We start from the raw sequence: 24,782 nt of genomic DNA on the forward strand, positions 1-24,782 counted from the left end.
TAATGCATTAAACTACCACTTAGCAACATACTTAACTTTTATAAGAAACCCGCATGAAAAATGTTCTTGTATGTAATTCAACTATTTAAATAATTGGGGTACTTGACACAGAAGTCACTTATTATGCACTGAAATAGGAAGCGATAGTTTCCCCTATTGTAAGAGTACAGAACCTACATTCTAAAAAGAGTAGCAGGAAATGTGATACTTAGTTGAAAGTAGAAAGTGTTTTTCCAATTTTACGTGATTTTAATTTATAATCATTAGTTTTATTAACTGAGGTTATATTTTGATAACTGCATCACTAACAATATTATTAAAGTAAACCCCACACATACTTGCCAGTTAGGGAAGGAAATCTATTTTACCAGTAGTGAGACTAAATTTGTGCTGATATATTTACAGCCTCTGGGTCTGTTCCCACAAATAGCCCTGCATAACACAGAGTAGTAGCTCAGAGAAAGGACTATGGAATTGTCCTATAAGGGTTTGAATACTGGTTCTATAGTGGAAAACTTACTTAACCTCTCTGTGTCTCAGTTTCCTCAACTGTAAAAGGATAAAGAAGTCTCTCCCACATAACACTAATATGATTATGAAACAACTTAATATCTATACAGTGTGTAGAGCAGTGCCTGAAACATGGCAAGTCCACAATGGACATTAGCTACATGAGTATTGTTAGAGCAGTAGGCAAAGAAAAGGAGGTGCAACAACAGTTAAAACTGCATTTATGACTTCTGCTTCTGACCAAGATGGAGTAACAGGGGCCAGATTTACTCTGTCACTTGAAGCAACCAAAAAAAAAAAAAAAAAAGGAAATAACATAAAACAATAGTTTTCAAGATATTTGACTTCAAGCAATAAAGGAGAGTGATGTTGCAGAGAAGAGAGACAGACAAGATAAGCCCTACAACTCCTTGGGGCACTGCATTAGAGAGTTTCCATCTCACAGAGCAGGAAGGAGAAACTGGGGCAAAGCCCAGCAGATTCCCTGAGTAGAGGAGACAGAGTCAAGAGCCTGGTAAGAACAAAGCATGTGAAGTCCATAGGCAGAGGTTGGAGAGGAAAAAATGAACACTGGTGATCTGCAACACACCCCTCTTGAGCTTTCAGCAAAGCACTGATCAGTGTATGCAAGTAAGGAAACTCATCAATGCTGGGAAAAGAACCATCTGAAAGGATTAATTGGGAAATAGTGCTAACATGCACATGGGGTTGGGAATAGTGCCCATTCATATCATCCAGACTGGAAACCTCATAGTTCACTGTCCTTGGTTAGAGTACTCAGAAGGGTCTTACCTCAGTAGTGAGCCCTAGACTAAACACTGCTCTAGTGTGAGCTAACGAATTTTAAAAGCAAGACCTAAAAGGGTCAAATCCCCTTCAATTCAATGTTTCCTGAACAAAGCTCAAGCATATAAGAATACAAAAATATACAATAAGCTAAAAATCAAAATGTCTGGCATTTAATTGAAAATTTTCAGGCATACAAAAAAGTATGACTCATATTGAGGAAAAAAAATCAATTGAAACTTACACAGAATTGACACAGATTATTATTAGCAAAGAAAGACAATAAGGTAGTTATTATAACATCCATCCATATGTTCAACAAGTCAAATGGATACACAAAAGATACTAAAATTTGAAAATTTCCATGTCTGAGGTGAAAAAATACACTGTATGGGATTACTGGCAGGTTAAACACTGCAGAAGAAGAAATTAGTGAACTTGAAGCCAGCAATAGAAATATTCTGAAAAGAAATAAAAGGGAAAAATGATAATTTAAGAAAATAAATAAAACATCAGTGAGGTGTGTGACAAAACAAAATCAAGCAACCTAATATGTGCTTTAACTCATATATGTGGTAACTGAGTCCCTTAAGAAGAAGAGACCGGGGACGTTAGAAAAAATATTTGAAGAAACAATGACTGAAACTTCCCAAATCTGATGAAAACTATACAACCACCAATCCAAATAGCCTAATGAACTCCAAACACGAGAAACAGAATAAAACAAAATGAAAGAACATCAGAAACAAATTGCTCAAAACCTTAAAAGCGGCTAGAGAAAAAAAGATATGTCACACTCGTAGAAACATAGACACAGATGGCTACAAATTTCTCACCAGAAGAAAAGCAAGTGAAAAAACAGCAGAGCAATATTTTGAAAGTACTAAATGAAAAAATGTCACCCTAGAATTCTATATTGTGTGAAAACAATTTACAAAAATGAAGGTGAAATAACAACTTTTTTCAGACATACAAAATTTGAAAGAATTTCTCACCAGCAGATCCACACTACAAGCAATATTAAAGGAAGTCTTTGAGGCAGAAGGAAAAGGATACATGGAAATATGGATTAATACAAAGGAATGAAGAATACCAGAATTTACAAGGAAATTATCATGTAGATTTTAAATGTCTTTTAAAAATAATTGAAAGGGTGAGACTTCTAAAATGGCTGAGTGAGAAGCCAGGCAAATCCTACCTCTCAAAAGCAATGATAAAACTTGAAAAAAAAATGTTAAGGATAACAACTGAAGGACACTGGAAACTGACCACAGACATACAACATATCTAGAAGCATACATTCAAGAAAATCTACTGAACCTCAATAAGGACAGTGGGAATCTGTGTTCTTTCAGCTAGAGGCTGCTCCACCCCCAGCCCCTCGGCACTGAAATTCTACCAGGGCTGCGTAGCCAAGCACGTGGAAAATTCCTTCCCAAGGGACACTGCCAGCAACAGCTATCTCAGTGACAAGCAATAAGGGAAGGCCAACATTGCAGCCAGCCTGAGAGTTCAATGCTGTTGGGGGTAAAGCACTGACAGGCTGACCAGCCAGACACTTAACAAATTTAGAGGAATTTGGAGGAACCAAATTTGTACCAGTGGTCAGGGAATACATCTCTGAGGAAGAGATATTTAAGTGGAGACCTGAATGATGGGATGTGGACAGACAGGTGAAAAGCTTGGGAAGAAGAATTTCAAGCCAAGTAAACCACTTACGCAAAGAAAAGAGTTTGTTGGCAAGTCTTGAGTTGCATTATGTGGGTGAGTTGAGTTGGAGAGATTTGAGATGACTTAGGGTATAATTTGGAGAGAGCATATTCAGAATTTGATATTCTTTAGATGTGTAGGGACACATGTGTCAAAGGTGACTCCCATGTCTCTAGTGTAAGTTCCCGTGAATGATGGAATCATTAGCCAAGACCAGGAAAACTAGAAGAATAGGTTAAGGGGTGGGGTGAATCAGGTCAAGAAAGCAATTTGAAACTCACTAAGTTTTATGTACTTGTGAAAGAACAATGTTCCTGATAAGAGATTGATTCCGTTTTCTTAATAATTGGTCCTATTGTCCAACTCTGAGGTTTTTCAAACATCACAGGTCATTTCAGGATTAAAATTCTGGTAACAAATTATAACATTTTAAATGCCTATAAGTTATTCCTTTAGACTAATTTAGTTACTATAACCCACTTTGTCTGCTGCACTTTATTAGATGTGTATTGGTATGTCTTTCAATATTTACTTTCAGCAAAAGCCTTACATGTATTCTTTTAGATGCAATAATTTGGGAGGTGATTAAAAATAAATCAGTGAGTAATTGTGTAATAACTTTAATTGAAATTAAATAAATTAAAATAGCACTAAACAAATGTCTATTATATACAAAAATATGAGAGGCTGTTCTGTTTCATATGATTTTAGGGTTAATATTATTTTAACTTTAATATTTTTCTACTTAATATCAGATAAAACCATAAGGCTATATTATCAAAGTTTAGCAAAATTTATTGTCTTTACCCTTAGATAAAAATCTATCTTCTATTTATACTTGAACATAAATTGAGAATGAGAAACCTATGCCCAAGGTTAGCTGGTCTACAAAATATCCACATTTCCCCTCACCTGCACTGGCTCCTTAGCACCTGGAGGACAGAAATTGTGCCTTACTCTTTTATTCAGTGGGGGGCCTTGAATGGGGTTAAAGTTCTGTAAACGAGTACTGAATTGAACTGACACTTTTTCTAATTGAGTTTGAGTATTTTCTACTGTTGCCATAATTGGAATGGATAATACAGATCAGTGTTCTCTCATATGACTAAAGACCATTATTAACTTCCAGAGTTTTTCTTTGTCATGGTGACTATTTCTCCTTTCATCCTATGTTCTTCTGTTCCTATTAATGCGTTTTCAAAACTGAAATCTACTTAGAGCAGAACCAGTACTGAACAGAAGGAAGTTCCATATGCAGACTTTTCTCTTGATATTCTCCCTAAATATTTCAAAATACACATTATTTTTATAGAATGTTAACAACAGATTTATAAATATTGACACATGTTGATGTTGTTATATAAAACCTACATTTTTTTCACTGCAACAGTCTATGTATTCTTTTTTTTTTTTATTGGAGTATAATTGCTTTACAAAGTTGTGTTAGTTTCTGCTATACAATGAAGTGAATCAGCTATATGTATACATATATCCCCTCCCTCTTGGACCTCCCTCCCCACTCCCATCCCATCCATCTAGGTCATCACAGAGCACCGAGCTGAGCTCCCTGTGCTATATAGCAGGCTTCCACTAGCTATCTATTTTACACATGGTAGTGTATTTATGTCAAACCTAATCTCCCAGTTCATCCCACCCTCTCTTTCCCTCCCTGTGTCCACATGTCTGTTCTCCACGTCTGTGTGTCTATTCTTGCTCTGCGAACAGGTTCATCTGTACCACTTTTCTAGATTCCACATATATGCGTTAATATGCGATATTTGTTTTTCTCTTTCTTACTTACTTCACTCTGTATGACAGACTCTAGGTCCATCCACATCTCTACAAATGACCCAATTTCATTCCTTTTTATGACTGAGTAATATTCCATTGTATATATGTACCACATCTTCTTTATCCATTCATCCGTCAGTGGACATTTAGGTTGTTTCCATGTCCTGGCTATTGTAAATAGTGCGGCAATGAACACTGGGGTACGTGTGACTTTTTGAATTATGGTTTTCTCAGGGTATATGCCCAGTAGTGGGATTGCTGGTTCATATGGCAGTTCTATTTTTAGTTTTTTAAGGAACCTCCATACTGTTCTCCATGGTGGCTGTATCAATTTACATTCCCACCAACAGTACAAGAGGGTTCCCTTCTCTCCACACTGTCTCCAGCATTTATTGTTTGTAGATTTTTTGATGATGGCCATTCTGACCAGTGTGATATGATACCTTATTGTAGTTTTGATTTGCATTTCTCTAATAATTAGTGATGTTGAGCATCTTTTCATGTGCCTCTTGGCCATCTGTAAGTCTTCCTTGGAGAAATGTCGAGTTCTTCCGCCCATTTTTGGATTAGGTTGTTTGTTTTTTTGATATTGAGCTGCCTGAGCTGTATGTATATTTTGCAGATTAATCCTTTGTCTGTTACTTCGTTTGCAAATATTTTCTCCCATTCTGAGGGTTGTCTTTTCATCTTGTTTATGGTTTCATTTGCTGTGCAAAAGCTTTTAAGTTTAATTAGGCCCCATTTGCTTATTTTTGTTTTTATTTTCATTACTCTAGGACGTGGGTCAAAAAAGATCTTGCTGTGATTTATGTATTCTTTTAAATAAACACAAGATTTTAAAACAGGCAATTATATGTTCTATTCCCTTCTTCTATTCCCTCTTAACCAATTTGATTTTCAATGCCTGATTTGACACAGGACTACAGTGCCACATGGATGACTGGTAGACCCCCACGGGGCTTACCATTCTGTGCCTATCTAGTCCACGTTTCTAACAATTTATGCACTCTTTCTCTCCTTTCTTCCCTACTCCTTTCCTGTCTTCCTTCCTTCCCTCTCTTATTCAAACAATAAACACAGTGATAAACATAAAATTACATTACAGTAGTGGGGCTAATACAACACAATATGACAAAGGAACACTTGAGAATGACACGGAGCACGAACATGGAGAGACAAAGTAGATGGCAGAAAAGAAGGGACAGAAGAGACCCAAAAGATGACTAACAACCTCGTTAAAGAAATGAGGGTGGAACTGGGGATAATTATCCAGATGTGTGGGGCTTCAGATACCTGTGTCAAAGATGTCAACTTGGAATTGGTCACAGTATGTAAATGTTGTTGAAAACTTAAGAAAGTGGATTAAAACTCAAAGAGAAACCCTTTTAGAGTGGAATACAAAGCCTAGAACAAGTACATAGGGAATGTTGACATTGGATGGAGGGGACTGCTAGAGAGGGGCGGGGCGAGGGAAAGTGAGGAACCCCATGCCAGACACTAGCTTTGGTATGCAGGTCAGCAGGGGCTCTAAGAAGACCCCATGCACTCCATTTCTACTCTAGAAATGGGGGAAGGGCTTTTCAGTTAGTGAAAATATATATGCCAAGCCAAGAAGACAGGAAAATCTGCAATTTTTACAGGAATAGTAAATATCATTGTAAATGGAATGTAAAGAGATGAAACTGAAAAGAGAAGTTGCATATAAGAGACATTAAATGCCAAGATAAGCAATTTGGACATTCTCTCACTATCAACAGAGCAGTGGAAATACACATCAAAAAAGATAATAATTATCACTTTGAGCTGTAAACTATATCACACTAAATTACTGCCAAAAATAAAAATGCAAAGTGCTGCACTTGAATAATTATTAATAATAAGAATGAAGACAAAACAGAGCCACTACTATTAAGGAATGTATTTTGTGCTGCTTTACAAATAGTGGTGATTATTTTCCGTTTGCATTTTTATGCTAGGAGTCCCTTATGCCCAACAGCTCGTGTTTGCTCAATTTAGGATGCACGCAGGTTCCATGACAGCTGTACAGCCAACTGGCCCTTCAGGGGATCAGACACGCAGCTTTGATCTTCCTGGTACCGACCTCTAACCCAAGAAACTAGAGTAATATCTCCTCACGAAGAACGTCAAGCTAATGGCAAATCCCCATCAAACAGCACGTTCTGCTTTGAAGTCAGTAAACCTCAAGTTATTTCCAGAGTAATGGGAAAAGGAGACACTAATTTCATGGGATCAAAGAGAAACACTAAATATCAGGTGTCCTAGCCATTGCAGCAGTGAGCACACCAAAAGATCCCAGAAACAAAAGAATGAAAGTTAATGATCAATGGAAAGAGGGAAAATAGATTCATAGCAATGCAACACGATCTATGCTAAATGTTCCATGGACTCATAAACACTAGAGAGCAGAGGCAGGGTTAGGAAGCAGAGCCAAAGTGGGACAGGTCATTAGGAAGGGGTATGAAACAGAGGCTGAAGGTGACCCTTGAATATGGGATGGGTGGCTTGGTGGGACTCACCTCCAGAACCACCCATTGTCTGTCGGGTTACCAAAGTGGAAATGATACCATTGCTATTCAACAACTCATGTCCACCCCTATCCCTATCCCTGTACCATGAGAACACTAAATTCCTGCTCCCACAATTTATATATGCTATTTCTTCCTACAAGCACCATCCCTGCCTCCTGTCTCACTGCCCATGCCCTCTACTTTGAAAACCGACTGCTGGAAAGGTTCCTTTTCTCACCCAACTGACTGAATACTCTATTCCCCATGCCCCATGTTCATGTTACAACATTTTATATTTGTTTTGTACAATCTTATGACTTCTCATAAAATCCTGACAAAGAAATAAATAATTTTAGAAGCATCCCCCACATCTAATACAGTTCTCTGCAAATAAATAAATTCATATATGACAAGTGAGGGAATAAAGAAATCAATGTCTGAAGAGTATGGTAGTTATGAAAACAAAATTAGGAAAAAAGACAGATAGTTTTAAATCTTAGATTCAATATGTAATAGCTCCAGAAACTTCTTAATTTCTCCAAGGTTCAGTTTCTTCTTTCTCTGAAGCAGTGAGATTACTACTATACTGAATTCATTTGGTTGGTGTGGGAGTTGAATGAGAAAATGTCTGTAGGAGGTAGGATCTGACACATTAAATATCCTGTATATGGTAGATCTTATGGTTACACTTTTCTGCAAAGTTAATGGTCAGATCAGGTACAGAATGAGGTGTGATCAAAAACCCAAGATGTTCCCATCCAACTTATTCTTTGGGTTATTCTCCAGTTTTCTAGAATATTGTTTTTTAAATTAATTTTTTCATTTTGTGTTAATTTAAGAAATACCAGTATATTCTGGACCTTCAAAATGGCAGCTGTAGAGTTGATCCCCTATATATTTCACTGAATGCTTTTATGCTCACGTTTATGCTCACATTGGCTGCCAGCTCTTTTACTTTTATCATCAGTGGGGAAAAGAGGGAAGACATAATACATAAATGATGTTCAAAAGAAGGTTCCACAGTGATGCAAGTAAAGTAGAGGGAAAAGTGAGTCATCATGGGGAACAGGGAACACGCACTCACTTGTGTTCCCACAGGAGGATCATCCCAGTGTCAGAAGACGGCACCATCAATCACAATATGTAACTGTTCTTGATTTGAACTTTGTTCATTTTATGAACTGCCTGCTATGAAACAGATATTCTGCTAAGCTCTGCGAATCTAAGATTCTAAGGCTCACTTCAGGTCCTCCTCTGAATTCAACCTTAAAGTAACTATAATATTATCAAGACTTTCCATAAACCCAGTTCTACATGCACAGGTATTTAAAAGGTTGAAGAAGTCAAGTTCAGTTTTCAATTTGGTGTTTAGAACACATCACTCCGTCATCGATTTCCATCGGGGAATAAACACCACTTACTGTATGCACATCCATACACTTCAATCCTCATCCCAATCCTGCCCTTGGGATTCCAGGTTAAGGGGAGGAAGCGCAGGAATCTGGCTTCGAAGGGAGGCTGGAGTCTGTAGTGCACCACGCTGTCTGCATTTGTGTTTCCTGGGAAACCCTGGGAGAAAATGGAGAAGGCGTCAATGTGTCTGCAGAATATCTTCTTCCTGTTGTCACTTCACATGCTAATGAGCGATCAGTGCTTCATTTTGTTAATATGCAAATGGATACTTGCTTTCGAGAAACTCTGCTAACATTTAAGAGGGATGTGACAACCTCTCTTCAATGCCTGGATTAGTGACCATCATCTAAATTTTCCTTATTTGCAGGGTAGTTTAAGTTTCAATGGCAAAATTAAACCAGCTATAAACCTGCTACTTTTGAAGGCTTGCTTTTAGAAAGTTACTCATCCCCTAAATCATTTCCTAACCTCCAAGCAATCAAGACACTCACAAGCAACCTCACATCCAGGACAATCAAGCACAATGGTAACCTGCAGGTTTTGCAATAAGAATCCTAGATCCAAAAATTTGAGATCTAGGGGGGAACCTGATCAGTGTTCTAGTTCAAAACCTGTAACTTATAAATGCAAAACTCAAGCCTGAGAAAATGAAAAGATTCTGTGGAGGCAGGACAGCTATTATCCAGCATGGCCAGGACAAGATCCTGGGGCTTCGGATTTCAATCCCTGTGTTCATTGTGTGTTGTCAGGCTGCCCCAAGTCATCAGCATTTAGGGGGTGCTTGGGAGAAACACATCAATGCCACCTGCTACAAGACAGAGGTGTGCTTTCTTAGCCGCAGTCATTTGGCTTCATGCTAGAAGGGGTCAGCATGAGAGCAAAGAAACTTGTTATACGGAGTGTGACTTCTTTTTCATGGTGTTCTTTTTAATGTAAATATCAGCAAGAAGGGAAAACAAAGAATGCATGATGTTGTTGTACATATAGCATCTTAACAGAAAACGTTGCCCCATCCAAGACCGGACCAGTTTAAGCTCTGAAAACAGAGTAAGGGCTCTCAGGTATGGGTCTCTTCTGAAATCTACTGTCAAATGTAAAAACTATTTAAATTTCACCAATTTTTTGGAACCCACAGTGAAAACATAAAATGTAGTATATTTTGGGATGGGTCACCTTCAAGTTCTGCACTCTTTGATTTCACAAATTTTATTATCCAGAAGTCAAAGGTGTTCACATAATAGTTCTCCATTTAATAGTAATAAAATTAGGGAACAAAAGGGGTCGATGCTTTCTCATGCTCACTTGCACTAGGTGGACAAACCCACCTACCTGCCATGCAGTTAATACAAACAGCCAGATACAATTACGCAGCCCAGGAGCAAGACTCTTTAGTTCTACAATAAATGATGCTTGCCTAGTTATTTAGCTTTGTGAAATGCTGAGCCAGGTTTAACAACCAGACCAAACAAAGCCAGTAATCAAGTTTGTGAATCATGACCACCAGGGAGATTTCCTTGGTATAAATAGATGGAACTAAAAAAACCCAGAAAACTCAAATGTAATGAGAGCGCGTGTCCCAGACGTTATAAAGAAAATGGTTAGATTATAAGCCTATAAAATTCCTTGCACTGACTCATCAAAATTCCAGGATAGAGAGTCTTGTTCCTACTTTACACATGAAAATGCTGACTTCCCCAAGGTCACAGAGGTAACGAGATGGAGAAGGATTTTGTGGAAGCTGGTTGCCACAGGTTAGCTCTGCATAGGACTGCCTAGTCCACTGTTGAAACTCTGAACCTAGAGTAGGGCTGCTGAGGAAGCACTGGTGGCTCTTCGCTTCCATGCAGGACTTTTCTTCCTGTTCCTACGAGCTTCATTTTTTCAGATGTTAGAACAAACTTCTTGGTTAATGAATGAAACACCACCATGGAGGCACTCAATCATTTCTCTTGTTCAATGAAAGTGAAATCTTTGACCTACATCATCTTTTCTTTCAAGTGTTAACAACCGTTGTGCCAATATCAAGTAAGCTCTTTTCACTGCCTCTGTGCTCCAAAGAAGAACTCAAGAATGTCCACTCCCTGTCTTTACACTGGACCCCAGGCTGATGTGGGTAGAAGCAGTGTTTTCCCAGCTCCACCGCTGCCTAAGGCGTGGCCTTAAGCTGGTAATATCTGCTGCAAGTCACAGTTCCCTCGTCTACAAAACCAGTTTGGTAAAACCTACTTTAAAGATTTGAGTACGAATTAAGTGAGATAATGTCTGAGATGTAACCCACCCACTGCCCACCTGGAGGTAAATGCTCCAGGAGTGGTGGATGCCCTGCTTGTGGCCGTGGCTGGTGTTTTGGTTATTACTGGTGCATTTGGTAGAGAGAGCTCATCTGTCAGACTCTGCATCCCGTCTTTACATTTAATCTCAGGTTCAATGTCCAAGACCTCTAGATAAACAGTCAGGAGAGGAACATTGCCTCTTACATTTGCTGCAATTCTAAGGTTATAATTCAAGGTAAGAAGTAAAATTGATATTTATTTTAGTAGCTGACAAAACTTGTAAACCTCAGCATGAACTACATAATGAAATTATTTCCTAGGAATGCTACTTAAATTGTTTTATTTTCCTTATATAATATTACTTCTTTCTGAAGTATTTTGTTTATTGAATACAAACTCTGAAAACTGTACCTCAGCTTGGTGTGATGACAATGCTCTACAGCAAAAGGAGTTTCTCTTTTTGTTTTAATGATATTTAAGACAGAATACTCATTTTTTTTGAGACAGAGTACGCTTCAAGAAATATTTCAGGTGAGAATAATCGATGTTAATAGTATATGAATAGAGGAGATGAAGAACACACTCTACAACTTCTGAGATCTGCACACAAAACATTCATTATATGTGATTTTAATCACAATCAAATATTTGAAATGTATGTACCTATGTATACATATATGTATACCTATATGATTATCTTAATTAATTCTAATTTCAAGAAATTACGTTATTTTTGTCCTATACAGAACTATCAATAGTTCCTCTGAATATAAATAAATGATACATTTCTTTAAAGATACAGAAATTTAAATGAAATGAGTTTGGAGTAGAAGGGATCTCTACTAGCATGCCACTCAGACATTTGGGGCTTATTACTGAAATAATCTCATATTTTTTACTAAGCTAATGTTTATCTTTTAAAAATGTGGCATAATCTATTATTTGGATTATATAATTTTGCTTTGGTGTTTCTAGAACAGACATAAATGTACAGGCTGAGCATAGAATGTCGGGAACAAAGGCCCACTCTTGCTTTGTTCTAACAAGTGAAATAATGAAGCTCGTAGGAACAGGAAGAAAAGTCCTGCATGGAAGCGAAGAGCCACCAATGCTTCCTCAGCAGCCCTACTCTAGGTTCAGAGTTTCAACAGTGGACTAGGCAGTCCTATGCAGAGCTAACCTGTGGCAACCAGCTTCCACAAAATCCTTCTCCATCTCGTTACCTCTGTGACCTTGGGGAAGTCAGCATTTTCATGTGTAAAGTAGGAACAAGACTCATCTATCCTGGAATTTTGATGAGTTAGTGTAAGGAATTTTATAGGCTTACAATCTAACCATTTCCTTTATAGCATTCCTCTGTTAGCTATTACAGAATTAAAAAAACAAAGCAGCAAAACTCTTCGCACTATTGATCACCAGAACCACTTCAGTTTGATGTAGACTCAATAGTCAATAGCTTAAGGACATCAAAATTGAACATTTTATCCACTATCAAGAACAAATATTGTTTGATAAAGTTTTCAGTTTCTACAAGCATGTTTTTTAGCTACGTGCGAAAGTGACTAGAGTCTGTGGCTTGTGGTCCACTCACATGCTATAAATGTATTTCCAAAATAATTTATTTAGAAATTGATGATGCTTCTGAAAAGCTGCCAAGTCCTCATTTAGCTTGTTTAGCAATCACATCAGTGGCATCTAAACAATCATGAGAAAGGATCGGTATGAGGCCATGGTTTCTGGTGTAATGTTGAGTCATCACAATGCTGTATTGAACGACCTTCAAGATGCCTATAATGCATTTATCAGTTTAAGTTTGAAGTATTTGTGACTTAAGAAAGACTTTTACATCAATTCTTTACTTCAAAATGTGAGAGGCACTGCTTATAGCAATAGGTCTCAATGCATTAAAAATTAATGACGATTGTCTCTACTCTCTGTCACTAGAAAATCAGGGATTCATAATTCAAGCACACTGTTAAGAGTATTTTACCACCTCTGAGGTAAGGGGTAGGATGTTGTTGGGATTAAAAGGGCACACAGAAATCCCCATGTTCTAATTCTGGCCTTTTTAATTGCTGGACCGTGAAGATCTTAGACAAAACATTTTATCTTCCCAACTCTAAGCTTCTTCATGAGTAATGTGGGAACAATAATATGTATTATTGTTAAAAATAATAATACTCTGTTCCTGTTATTTCCAGAGGTTCACAGACCATGAAAAAGTATACTAAAATTACTTCCTATAATGAGACAATGAAAAAGTTGTACTAAATTGCTTTAAAGCAAATGGTCTTGTTAATTATTTTTAATATTTTCTTGAACTGCAAAATACTACAACATTGATACATGAATAAACTTGAGGAAAGTATCCTTTCACTTTAGTTTTATCGAGTGAACTAAAAATTCAGTAATACGGTTTGTGATGCCAAATATGTGACCTGGAGGGAGTCACTCACTCTTTGAGACCTTGTTACAGGGAAGAACCAAATCTGACTACACGTTGGATCTGTTTCTTTGACTTTAACCTTTGCCTTCCGCTGCTTTTGTTCACTAAAAGGATACTGTCTGTACATAATGGCCTGCCTCGGGGAACCCTGTTCCTCTGCCTGAATGTTAAACCAAAGTGCCTTTGTTCAGGGAAACATACGGACTCTGTCCACCTGTGGATGGCTGCAATTAAAAAGAAATTAACACATCCCCTCCCTGAGGCTGGCCATTCCAGGGGATATTCGCAAAACTTATGGCCCTTTTACTTTACCTCCTCATCTCCTCCCCATCTCTGTGCTATAAAAGAAACTGGCATCCAAACCCCGATAAGATGGTTATTTTGAGACTTTAGTCCGCCGTCTTCTCGGTCTGCTGGCTTTCCGAATAAAGTCGTATTCTTTCCCTCAATGCGTCATCTCTGATTTACTGGCCTGTCGTGCGGCAAGCACAGCAAGCTTGGACTCGGTAACAACCTTAGTTTATCCGGATGCGGGTGCTTTGTACCAGGTGAACTCTAAAGTTTTCCCTTCTGTAGATAAGTTTACCTCAACACGTTCCAGAAGGTAAAAGAATCATCTCTCCTTCTGCTTGATTAAAGTAAGCAAACATCTACCTAAAGTGCACTTAAAATATTTGCTTTCCAGACATTTATGTAATATATTCCGCCATGAAAATCTCAAGTTGTGGTCAATGTGTTGGAAAAAGTATGCACTTAATCAGTATTTCCAGTTTGGGTTTATGGCCTCTTGGTGGAAGCAAGTCAGGAGAGTCAAAAGCAGAAAGAGATAACCATCTCCGTGTGTCCCACCACCTTCTCCTACAGCAAGAGGGAACCCACCTGCCCCATGGCTGAGCACAACTACACCACACAGGAACTCACAGCGCCTGGCCCTGAAATCATCCGAAACCCAGGGCCAATGCAGATCTGTGAAACTGGGTCCTAAATGCTGCTTTTAATTGACATGCTTTTGTTATCTGTATTGTTTAGACAGCTGCAACGTAAGCATGATAGAAACATTGTTGAAATCAAGTAGTTTTCAAACACATTGCTAAAGTTATAGGCTTTTACTTTTTTTTTCCCTCCTGCTTGAAATATTATTAATCTAGGATGGAACACAGCTCACCCTTCCTGTGCAGCAAAAGTACAGCTCAAGTTTCTCAATACTCTTTCTTTCCCAATCTTTCTAAATGATCAGGAAGAAAACATTTTAGAAGACATCTGGGAACATATCTTTTGCTGGCAAAGATGTTGAAAACAGAGAAAAAGTCAGAAAAAAATTACTTCCAATGACATCAAGACCGTATTTTGAAATTGTTACCGACCAGGGTTCTTGGCGTCCTTAAACAATCAAAATTGATCAAAGGCCAGACAAGAAATTCAGGCAAGGCTTTATTGGGGCCCCTGCTGCAGCAGAGCGAGAACAAACAACAGGGAGCGAGAACAAACAACAGGTTCCTTTGCTTGCGTGCTCCCTAAGCGGGGGCGAGCTTGCTGCTTATAACCTTATAACCTTTTTGGCACCAGGGACCGGTTTCATGGAAGACCATTTTTCCACGGACCGGCAGGGGGTGGGGTGGGGGGATGTTTCAGGCAGTAATGTGAGCGATGGGGAGCAGGAGGTGAAGCTTTACTCGCTCCCCTGCCACTCACCTCCTGCTGTGCAGCCTGATTCCTACCAGGCTGCGGCCTGGGGGTTGGGGACCCCTGTTATCTGGCGTGAGGGCAGGGGTGTGTCCAGGGGTCGGGCCAGAAGGGTGGCTTAGGTGGTTTGCCCACCGCTTAGGTGGTGTTGTGTGCAGGGGGCACGTGCAGTACCCTGCTTTTGCTCTGGGATCTTCAAAAGTGGCAGTTGGGTTTTTTGGTCTCTTTGTATCTTTTGTCCAGAATTTGCCCCAACTGGGCGTGCACGTCGTTATTTTTAGTCCCATACAGTTTCTTTGTTATTTTGTTGCTCGAGGAGAGGTGTGTCGAGGTGCAAGCACTGCAACACTGCAGCAAAGGGCCCCAGGTCCCAGCAAAGGGTCCCAGGTCCCAGCCTGTCTCAAAATCAATATATGGCTGTTGAAAACAATACTAGAACACTGCAAATAAAAGTATGTTATTTGATACATGGCACAAATTTAGTTCTGACAAATGAATTGGCTTCTAAACTTCAAGAGTAACACAAAAGAAGAAAATGAAGTATGGTTAGTGTTATTAAGGAATGCCTCAAAGGAGTGCTGGGTAGTGGGCATATTCTATTAGCAGCTTCAAGGAATTAAATAAATTAATGAAATTAAAGGAATTAAAGTATTTAACTGTGAGTCTAGACTGTTTTAGGACTACTGGGAGAATAGCACTAACCCAGTGGCCTCCTGTATATGTTGAAAATAGTAATATGCAAATTGGGTCATTTGTACAAAATTTAGGAAGATTTCTCATTAAGAAGTTCCATTGACTTAAAGTGATACCAATATGTGTTTAGTTCAACATTAAACTACTTCAAATGGTAGGGAATTCCTTTAACCTACTGTTATGTTGAAGCCCTAACCCCCAGTACCTCAGAATGTGACTGTATTTGGAGAAAGGGTCTTTAAAGAGGTGATTAAGGTAAAAGGAGGCCATTAGGGTGGGTCCTAATCCAATCTGACTGGTGTCCTTACTAGAAGAGGAAATCTGGACACAGAGAAGCACCAGGGAAGTGTGCACACGGAGGAAAGACCATGTGAGGACACAGCAAGAAGACAGTCATTTGTCAGCCAGGGAGAGAGGCCTCAGAAGAAACCAACCCTGCCAACACCTCGATCTGGGACTTCTAGCTACCAGAACTGTGAGAAAATAAATTTCTGTTGTTTAACCGTCTGAATGTGGCATTTTGTTACTGCAGCCCGAGGAAAATAATACTCTTAGCTTCTGGATTGGCCTGTGGTGGCCTTGCTGAGTGACTTGGATCGGTGAGTCCCTTACGGCTCAGCCACAATCCGTTATACTCATGACCCTCAGGGTCTCACAAGGTTTGGATGCTAGGTGGGTGCCATGTTCGCTACCACTCTCTAAGTCTGCCTTATTTCCAAAGTAGTTTAAGTTTCTCCTCAGACCATCACTGACCAGTCTAGTTCTGGCAAGCAGAAGGCACTCGGTGGCATTGTTGAAATTCAGGAAGTTTTCAAGTTTAATTGTGTCTGCCAGTTGAATTCCCGGAAGAGTATGTGTCTGAGAAGGACCACGATGGTACCTCCTAGCTAACTCAGACCATCCTTAACCACATTCCACACCGTCCGTGCCTAACAGACACTTGTTCACTGACTCAATTTTCAGGGCCAATTGGTCATTTCTAGGCCTTTCCATTCTTTCTAGCGCAGGCTCCTTGTTTTCTCCTATAGAGAGGGCCAGTTCAGAGGTGTCCTCTATGAGTCATCGCTCTTAAGGACTCAGGGAAATTACCCTGAGTCCTTATTTTTGAAATGTGGCATCACTTATTTTTGAAATGTGACAGATTAAGCGCCTTACTAGGGAATGACCATTTCTTAGGTAATGAATGAAGGGCCTTGGTCGTGCCCTCCTCGGGAGCAGAGCCTCCAGAGCTTCAGAAGGACTTGGTGTGTTCTGTCCACCTTAGCGCAGGACCATGCTGGTATTTTCATGTAAGAAACTAAGGGTGTTAAATCAGATCATCTTATTAAAATAATAGAATATAAGATTGAAGGTAAGAAAGACTGAAGGAAAGGAAGAAAAAAAATCAGAACCAAAAGAGATAACAGTGATAACATCGCAGGCCTGAGTCACCATCCTGAGAAAGGCTTGCTGGTGTCTAGGCACCTGAATTTTGGGAGGGCTTTCACCACTCCCAGAATTGATAAGAGTGGCTCACTGCTGCCTAAGATGTTTATGCAAACAATGTGGTTGGTGCTGAACACTTGCTTTCCTTCTGGAATCTGGGATTTTGATATGTACCAGGGAGAGGGTGCCTACATGACCATCCCCCATAAAAGCCTGGGCTCCTAGGCTGAGGCTAAGCTCCCCTGGTTGGCAACATTTCACACATGTTGTCCTCATGGCTGGAGGACTTAAGCGTGTCCTGTGTGGTTCCACTGGCAGAGGACTCGAGGGAGCTTGCCTCTGGTTTCCTCCAGACTTTGGTCCACTTGCCTTTTCCTTTGTTGACTGTACTTTGTGTCCTTCTGCTGTAATAAATCACAGCTGTGACTATAACGCTAGGCTGATTCCTATGAGTCCTTCCAGTGAATCATGGAGCCTGGGAGTGGCGTGGGGGACCCCAATACAGGAGTGATCACGGAGAACTGCCAGAGGCAAAGAACCCAGAGTGGAATGCAGCCTGGAGACATTCCCTATAGGACACAAGTCACCTCCATGAGAACTGCACAGAACAAGCTCTTAAGATAGCATCCTCCTTTCCACCTGTCACAGATGGGCCTTTCATAATAACAGGAGATCTGTTCTGCATTTCCACACTTTCAAGTAACAATCACAGGTCACAGGAAGACGCGTGACACAACATACTTATATATTCCAAGCGCTTTATCTAGTAACAGGGCAACTCTACGAGGCTTTCTCAAGATTTGGCTCTTTCGGTGATTTCATTGCTTCTGAGAATGAGATTATTATCTTGCGCTCAATAAAACATACAAACAAATAAATGTGTTAATGTCTGTACTAACTGTTAGATTTGGGTAGACTAGTATAGGCTATGTGTGGTAGGATTAATTCTTAGATTTGCCAAAGTCCAAAAGAAGAGAACCAGGTAAGCATCAAACTTCACACTTGTCATCACAAGAAAAAGAATGTGTAACAATGTGAAGTGATGTTTGTTAACGAAACTTATTGTGGTAATCATTTCACAATATATACATACATCAGATCATTATGTTGTACACTTTAAACTTACACAGTGTCATGTGTCAATTACGTCTCAATAAAACTGGAAAATAAATTTCACGCTAATGGTAGACATCTTGAACAAAAATTCCATTTTTAAATAATTTGTGAGGAAGAGTGAAAGCCACTGAACAACTAAACCCTTCTGAGACATTCCGTATGGATTTTTAACCTCTTTCAAGAGGCTAACTGTCCATTTTAATATTAGGGAAAAGTAGACAATCCTGCAACAGTGGAATGAAAAATTCCTCCATTCAAAATTTTCTTCTCAAATCAGAATATTTAGATTTATCCTACACTATGTTTGTAAGGGAAACATACTTACTACCACAAGATTTTGCTCTCCTTTATGCAAAAAATAGTAGCTCTCTTACAGTGTTTGTCACAATTCCGATTTCAGAGGAAGTGTTAACTTAAATAGGATTTAGCCAAATATGTTTAAAAATATGTCAAGATCGGGACTTCCCCGGTGGTCCAGTGATTAAGACTTTGCCTTCCAATGAAGGGGGTGCAGGTTCAATCCCTGGTCAGGGAGCTAAGATCCCACATGCCTCAGGGCCAGAAAAGCAAAACAGAAAACAGAAGCAATATTGTAACAAGTTCAATAAAGACTTTAAAAATGGTCCACATCAAAAAGCTCTTTAAAAAAAATATGTCAAGATCACACAGCTGTTTTTAAACTAATTGTGTATTTAAAGCTGTTTTGGTAGTTTTAGTGACAAAATAGAGATGCTTTTTTCTCAGCATTTTAAATTTGAGTTAGCAATACTGTTAAACCAAAATGATTAGGGTCATACGGTTCACACTGTAATTTCAAAATTAACTCTTACACAAGAGAAGTTAATCTTAGAATAGGACAAAGAAATATATATTTGAAAACTAAGTTTAAGTAAATGTGAAATAAGTCCTTTGCAACATATAATTGCCATTTCAGAAGAAAAGTAAAAGGCTGTGTGTTAGTCAGAGCAGAGGTAAGACAATTCTCCATGGGTTTCTCACATTTCTGCACATCTTACAAACAGAAGCACCGACAGCCCTTTATTCTCAGCTATCTTGCCAAGGATGTTTAGATAGAAAACAGCCTTGTAAGATGATGTCTTCTTCCAGAGGTAAGGGCAAGCATGCTTCCCTCCCAAAAGATTCTGGTTCCCTGAACTCTTGTCTTATAACCCACTGTGTGTGCAGGCATCCATCCGGGCCTAGCCACACAGCCCCTGTGTGACTCAGGGTCAAGGAGAACCAAGGCAAATATTCGGATGCCCATGCTGGCTGCAGTGGTTTATGAGTAACCAAGTAAGTAATAGAGTCCTTTGTTTCTGACCCATAAGTCTTCTGTCTTCTACCTGCATCCATGGAAAACGGCAGCTTAACTTGTTGCAAATAGGGCAAAATCTCAGATACTCCAAAGTTCTGGATGGAAAGATTAAAGTTCATCTCTCAGAAGACTTACTATAGAATGCATATGAAAAGGTCTATGACTAAATAATCTATTTATTTCAGGTCACTATGCAAACATTTATATATTTTAACATATTGATCTGCTCAATATGTTAAAATATATATGTATGTTTGTGCTCTTTTGTTTTTTATTGATGCATGATTAGAAATTCTTCTTTGTTTCCTTTTTAAAAATGGTATGTATTGCATTGTTTTTTGATAGAAAATAACAATAAAAAAAATGTAGTCTGTGGTCTCACCAGTTAGAAAATCCCTGGTGACATAAAAAATAAATAATAGACATAGGCACACTTGGCTAGAAAATTCAAATAGTACAGAAAAGCTTAAAGAACACAGAAGCCACTCTTTCCCCCAGCACCAACTTAACCATTTTTATGGTTTATTAAAATTGTCTGGGCTTCCCTGGTGGCGCAGTGGTTGAGAGTCTGCCTGCCGATGCAGGGGACACGGGTTCCAGCCCTGGTCTGGGAAGATCTCACATGCAGCGGAGCAACTAGGCCCGTGAGCCACAACTACTGAGCCTGCGCGTCTGGAGCCTGTGCTCCGCAACAAGAGAGGCCACGATAATAAGAGGCCCGCGCACCGCGATGAAGAGTGGCCCCCGCTCGCCGCAACTGGAGAAAGCCCTCGCACAGAAACGAAGACCCAACACAGCCAAAAATAATTAATTAATTAATTAATTAATTAATTAAAAATGAATATCTGCTTAAAAAAAATTGTCTTTTACTTCTGCATTTACTGCTTCCCATAAATCCTTTCTTTTCAGATTTTCTGGTAGGAAACTCCACAATCTAAGACAGGGAAGGCATCAGGTTCCTGGCTTAGGCACGGCGGCCACCATCCCTCTGCCATGAGATCCTTCTCATCATTAACAATGTTCTAGGGAAGCTGCAGCTTAGGTTCCAGGCACTGGGGGAAACGTAAGCAAATACTTCCTCCTTCCTCTTCCCAACAGGGAAGTGTGCTGGGCCCACAAGACTCCAGTCCCTGTCACCTGGGGACACCCTCCCCTTTTCTCTTCCAAAAGGGAAAGAGAAAAAGATCTACCATGGCCATAGTTAATCTTCTGAAGAGCAGATCAGGAGCTTATTTTTGCTTTAACCATTTAGAAGCAGGATCAACTGAAGTCACTACTGTGAACTGATTACCATTCATTTTTAATTAAAATGTGACATAATAAAAAGCATGCATCTCGTTAACTATATGTCACATTTGCTCAGCTCTAAATTTTGCTACACCATATTCTATTCATGTAATTTCAGTCTTTGAGTTTGTTTCTGCAGTAAAATTTCCACCTACATAAAATTTTACAGAATTGAAGAAACATGTTATGTGTACAGCCAGATCTTTATCATTTCGAAATGTTTATATCCATACTTCAGTATGCTTTGATGATCTTATTTTTAACCTCAGAGTACAGGCTGGACTCTTTAGATATGCAGATTAATCTATGATCTTGTGATTTCAGAGTCACAGGCAATGATGGTATCATTCACCAACCAATTGCTAGTGTCAGGAGGCAGACTTTTCTTCTGCCCTATTAGGTTTAGTAATTAGGGGCCTGCAAATTAAAATGACAAAAGATAGTTTAACAGGAGAAGAAGTTTATTCATATATATGGGAGCTAACAAGAGAAGTAACTATCTCACTAAATGTTTAAAGTTAGAGGTTTATATATCTAACTTAGCAGAGAAAAGGAAAGTGGAAGAAAGGACTCCTATTCTTTTAGAAGAATAAATGAACGATAAGTAATTTTGTGATTATTTTGTGTCTGCACGTTCAAGGGGTCTTTCCTTCTTCTATGCGAATCTCCCCAGAGAGGGGATTTGTGGTAGGTTTACTCTTGATTTCTCTCCTGGGAGTAGACCTGTCTTGAAGAGGGAATCATAGAAGCCTCATTTCTCAGAAATGTCTGCTTTTAGTCAAATAAGGAAAGCTCTTTCTGCATCTGTTGATTCCCAAATGTTTTGAGCTTAAAATAATCTCCATACCAACTCTGAGGGTCCAACTGGGTCTCTAGGCATTCCTCCCTATATGTCCTCACTTGTAATGCTGTGAGGCAGTGCCTACTCTACCTTGTACACATAAGGAAACTGGCTCAGAAGGACTCAGTTACTTGCCCCCGGTGAACAACTAGCCAGTTTCAGAGCTGGATTATTACAAGGGACATCTGAATCTATAGCCCAGCCTCTTAGCCCTTTGAGACATGATCACTCAAGAGATCTTAGAGGGCTTCCCTGGTGGTGCAGTGGTTAAGAATCCACCTGTCAAGGCAGGGGACACGGGTTCGAGCCCTGGTCCGGGAAGATCCCACATGCCGCAGAGCAACTAAACCCGTGGGCCACAGCTACTGAGCCTGTGGGCCACAACTACTGAAGCCCACATGCCTAGAGCCCGTGCTCCGCAACAAGAGAAGCCACTGCAATGAGAAGCCCGTGCATTGCAACGAGTAGTCCCCGCTGGGTGCAACTAAAGAAAGCCCATGAGTGGCAACAAAGACCCAACACAGCCAAAAATAAAATAGAACAACAACAACAAACGTTTAAAAAAAATAAGAGAGATCTTAGAGCTCATGTGATCCAACCCTCTTTATGCTATTGAATAAATTTGTTTACCTCACTGTCAATCACTAAATGGGGGGTCTTGGACAATTTTCTCAGCCCATTTGTGTCCCGGTTTTTCCATCTGTAAAATGATTACAGTATTCACTTCAGAAGCATGCTTTGAGGAACAGTGCCAGGCACATAGTAAGTGCTAAGTATCTGCTCTTATTATTATTTACTTTATAGACATCAACACATTCTTATAAAATATTCCAAGACTAAGTGTACAGAGTAAAACATGTAAATCATCTCTTACCCACCTGCCCACCCTCTTCCCAGGGGTCACCATCAGTGAATGTGTTTCTAGTCCTTTACCATCATAGTCATACATATTTTTAATCTGTGCAACTCATGAGCTGTCTTCATGCATTTTAACAGAAATGGAATCATATTTTGCAAATTACTCTCCAACCTCCTGTTTCCATTTAAACCACTCAAGTCTTATAGATCTTTCCATGTCAGAACATCTCAGTGTTGCTCATTCTTTTTTAACAGCTGCATGGTGTTATACTGAATGGACTTAAAATGATGTACCCTTCTGATACTGATAAGCTTCTAGGCAGTTGTGGGGCTTTTGGTTTTGTTTTTCTCATGTAGCTAGACAAGCTCTTAGTGATTAGACATGTGGAAAAGCTAAAGAGAGCATGTTGTTCCAGAAAAGTTCACATTAATATACAGCAGAGACTCTTCTCTCATGATCGGCTTCGTGTCTCTCTAGCTCTGATAGATAGTATCATCTAAACAAACATTTGGGGTTTTTTTTTTACCCATTTCTAGTGGGGCTGCACTTTTGGTTCCCTAACAACTTGCAGCTTCTGATCTGGGCAGAGTGAAGAACAAAAATAAAGGTGATGGTGGAGCTTGTGCCTAGGATGACACCCACTGGACTGAGATAATGAAACAGCCACTGAATGAGGCACGTTTGACCCTGGGGATGTCAGAGGTTTCTAAGGGAGCTTTTAATGGGCTAGTATCACAGGGTCACTTTTGAAAAACAGGTTCTACTTAAGTTGGACTGCATCTTTCTGCATGTTTCTTTCTACCATCCTAGTTTCCTTCCAAACCAACGGGATGACAGACCATGCTACAATAACATGAACATGTCGGTTTACATGAGGGAGTAGGGAGTTTACCCTTATCTGGGGAATTCTGAAATAGAGACTCCTGGAGGCACTATTTCTACCTGAATGTTTTGCACACTGCTAACTAATCACTTCTTAACTGCATGAGAGAGGAGTTTTTCTATGTACCATTTCAAATCAGAATCCGATGGTATTTTACCATTAGGCAACAAAAGATCATCAGTTTCCAAAATTTAGTGAAATTTACAATAATTGAAAAAAAATTTTGTGCTAGCAAAAGTATCCAAGAGAGAAGAATCCAAGCCAGGAGCAAATATATTATCAAATTATTCATGAAATAATAATGATAATGATGTTGTGTGTTTGTGGAGAGCTTCCCATAAATGACGCCCTGAGCCAAGCACTTGGCTTAGATCACCTCACTTAATTGTCTCGACAGAGTAATCACTCTCACCTAAATATGAATTCAATCAGTCTGACTGGTTGAAATGCAAGGAAGAGTTCACTGATGTTCCCTGGTTTATAAAGAAAACTGCTTGTTATTACTTCTCTTCTGGATTATTTCACAGACATTAGATCGAAGTTTTAGAAGAAAATTCCCCATTTTAGTTTAGCAGATCTTCCCATGTTTTTATCATGTCTTAGCTATAAAAATTTCAGAAATGCAAATATATAATGTAATATAATATAATATACTCTTTACAAATAAGTAAAAGCAAAGATTTATCTCATTCACAAAAATGCTAAAAAAGCAAGATAGCAGAATTAATGCTTTAAACTTAACACCTGACTACTACAGGCTACTACAGATGAATAAACGTCTATAGAAGACAAAGTACAGGGACTCCCCTGGTGGCGCAGTGGTTAGGAGTCCTGCCTGCCAATGCAGGGGACACGGGTTTGAGCCCTGATCCACGAAGATCCCATGTGCTGCAGAGCAACTAAGCCCGTGCGCCACAACTACTGAGCCTGTGCTCTAGAGCCCGCAAGCTCTGCAACATGAGACAGCCACCGCAATGAGAAGCCCGCGCACTGCAACGAAGAGTAGCCCCCGCTCGCCTCACTATAAAGAAGGACTATATGATGAACAGCATCAAATTTATAATCACTGGGCAAACCATGAGGTACGATTTGAAATATACTAGAGATGGTCAGTGTCTTTCAAAATATCCCTTCTAGTCTTCCCCATAGTGTCGAAGGGGCCACCATGGCATTGAAATATTGATTTACTGTGAATCTCAAAGACTTTTCAATCTTAAGAAGTG

General features: G+C 39.4%; 1 protein-coding gene and 1 long non-coding RNA gene across 5 annotated transcripts in view; both read right to left on the bottom strand.

Annotated features, from left to right (window-relative positions):
* Nucleotides 1-8,889, bottom strand: part of LOC118897397 (contactin-associated protein-like 3) — a 100,329-nt gene extending 91,440 nt beyond the window's left edge. The window contains exons 1-2 of one of the 3 annotated variants that reach the window (XM_036856565.1): nt 8,747-8,777; nt 8,410-8,510 (exon numbers count right to left, since the gene is read on the bottom strand). Coding sequence is in view for 2 of the 3 variants with exons in the window: in XM_036856566.1 (XP_036712461.1) it covers nt 8,747-8,777 (31 nt within the window). In the remaining variant the exon portion in view is untranslated. Of the gene's footprint in view, nt 1-8,409; nt 8,511-8,746 lie in introns of all 3 variants that reach the window. The other 2 variants (XM_036856566.1, XM_036856567.1) reach the window with 2 other exon arrangements.
* Nucleotides 8,890-15,449: 6,560 nt separating this feature from the next.
* LOC118897398 overlaps nt 15,450-24,782 on the bottom strand; it is a 31,263-nt gene continuing 21,930 nt past the window's right edge. Inside the window, exons 2-3 of one of the 2 annotated variants that reach the window (XR_005020421.1) lie at nt 22,453-22,517; nt 15,450-17,662 (exon numbers count right to left, since the gene is read on the bottom strand). This is a non-coding gene — a long non-coding RNA (uncharacterized LOC118897398). Of the gene's footprint in view, nt 17,663-22,447; nt 22,518-24,782 lie in introns of both variants that reach the window. The other variant, XR_005020420.1, reaches the window with a different exon arrangement.

Source organism: Balaenoptera musculus, chromosome 6, assembly GCF_009873245.2.
Source record: "Balaenoptera musculus isolate JJ_BM4_2016_0621 chromosome 6, mBalMus1.pri.v3, whole genome shotgun sequence".
Lineage (NCBI taxonomy): Eukaryota > Metazoa > Chordata > Mammalia > Artiodactyla > Balaenopteridae > Balaenoptera > Balaenoptera musculus.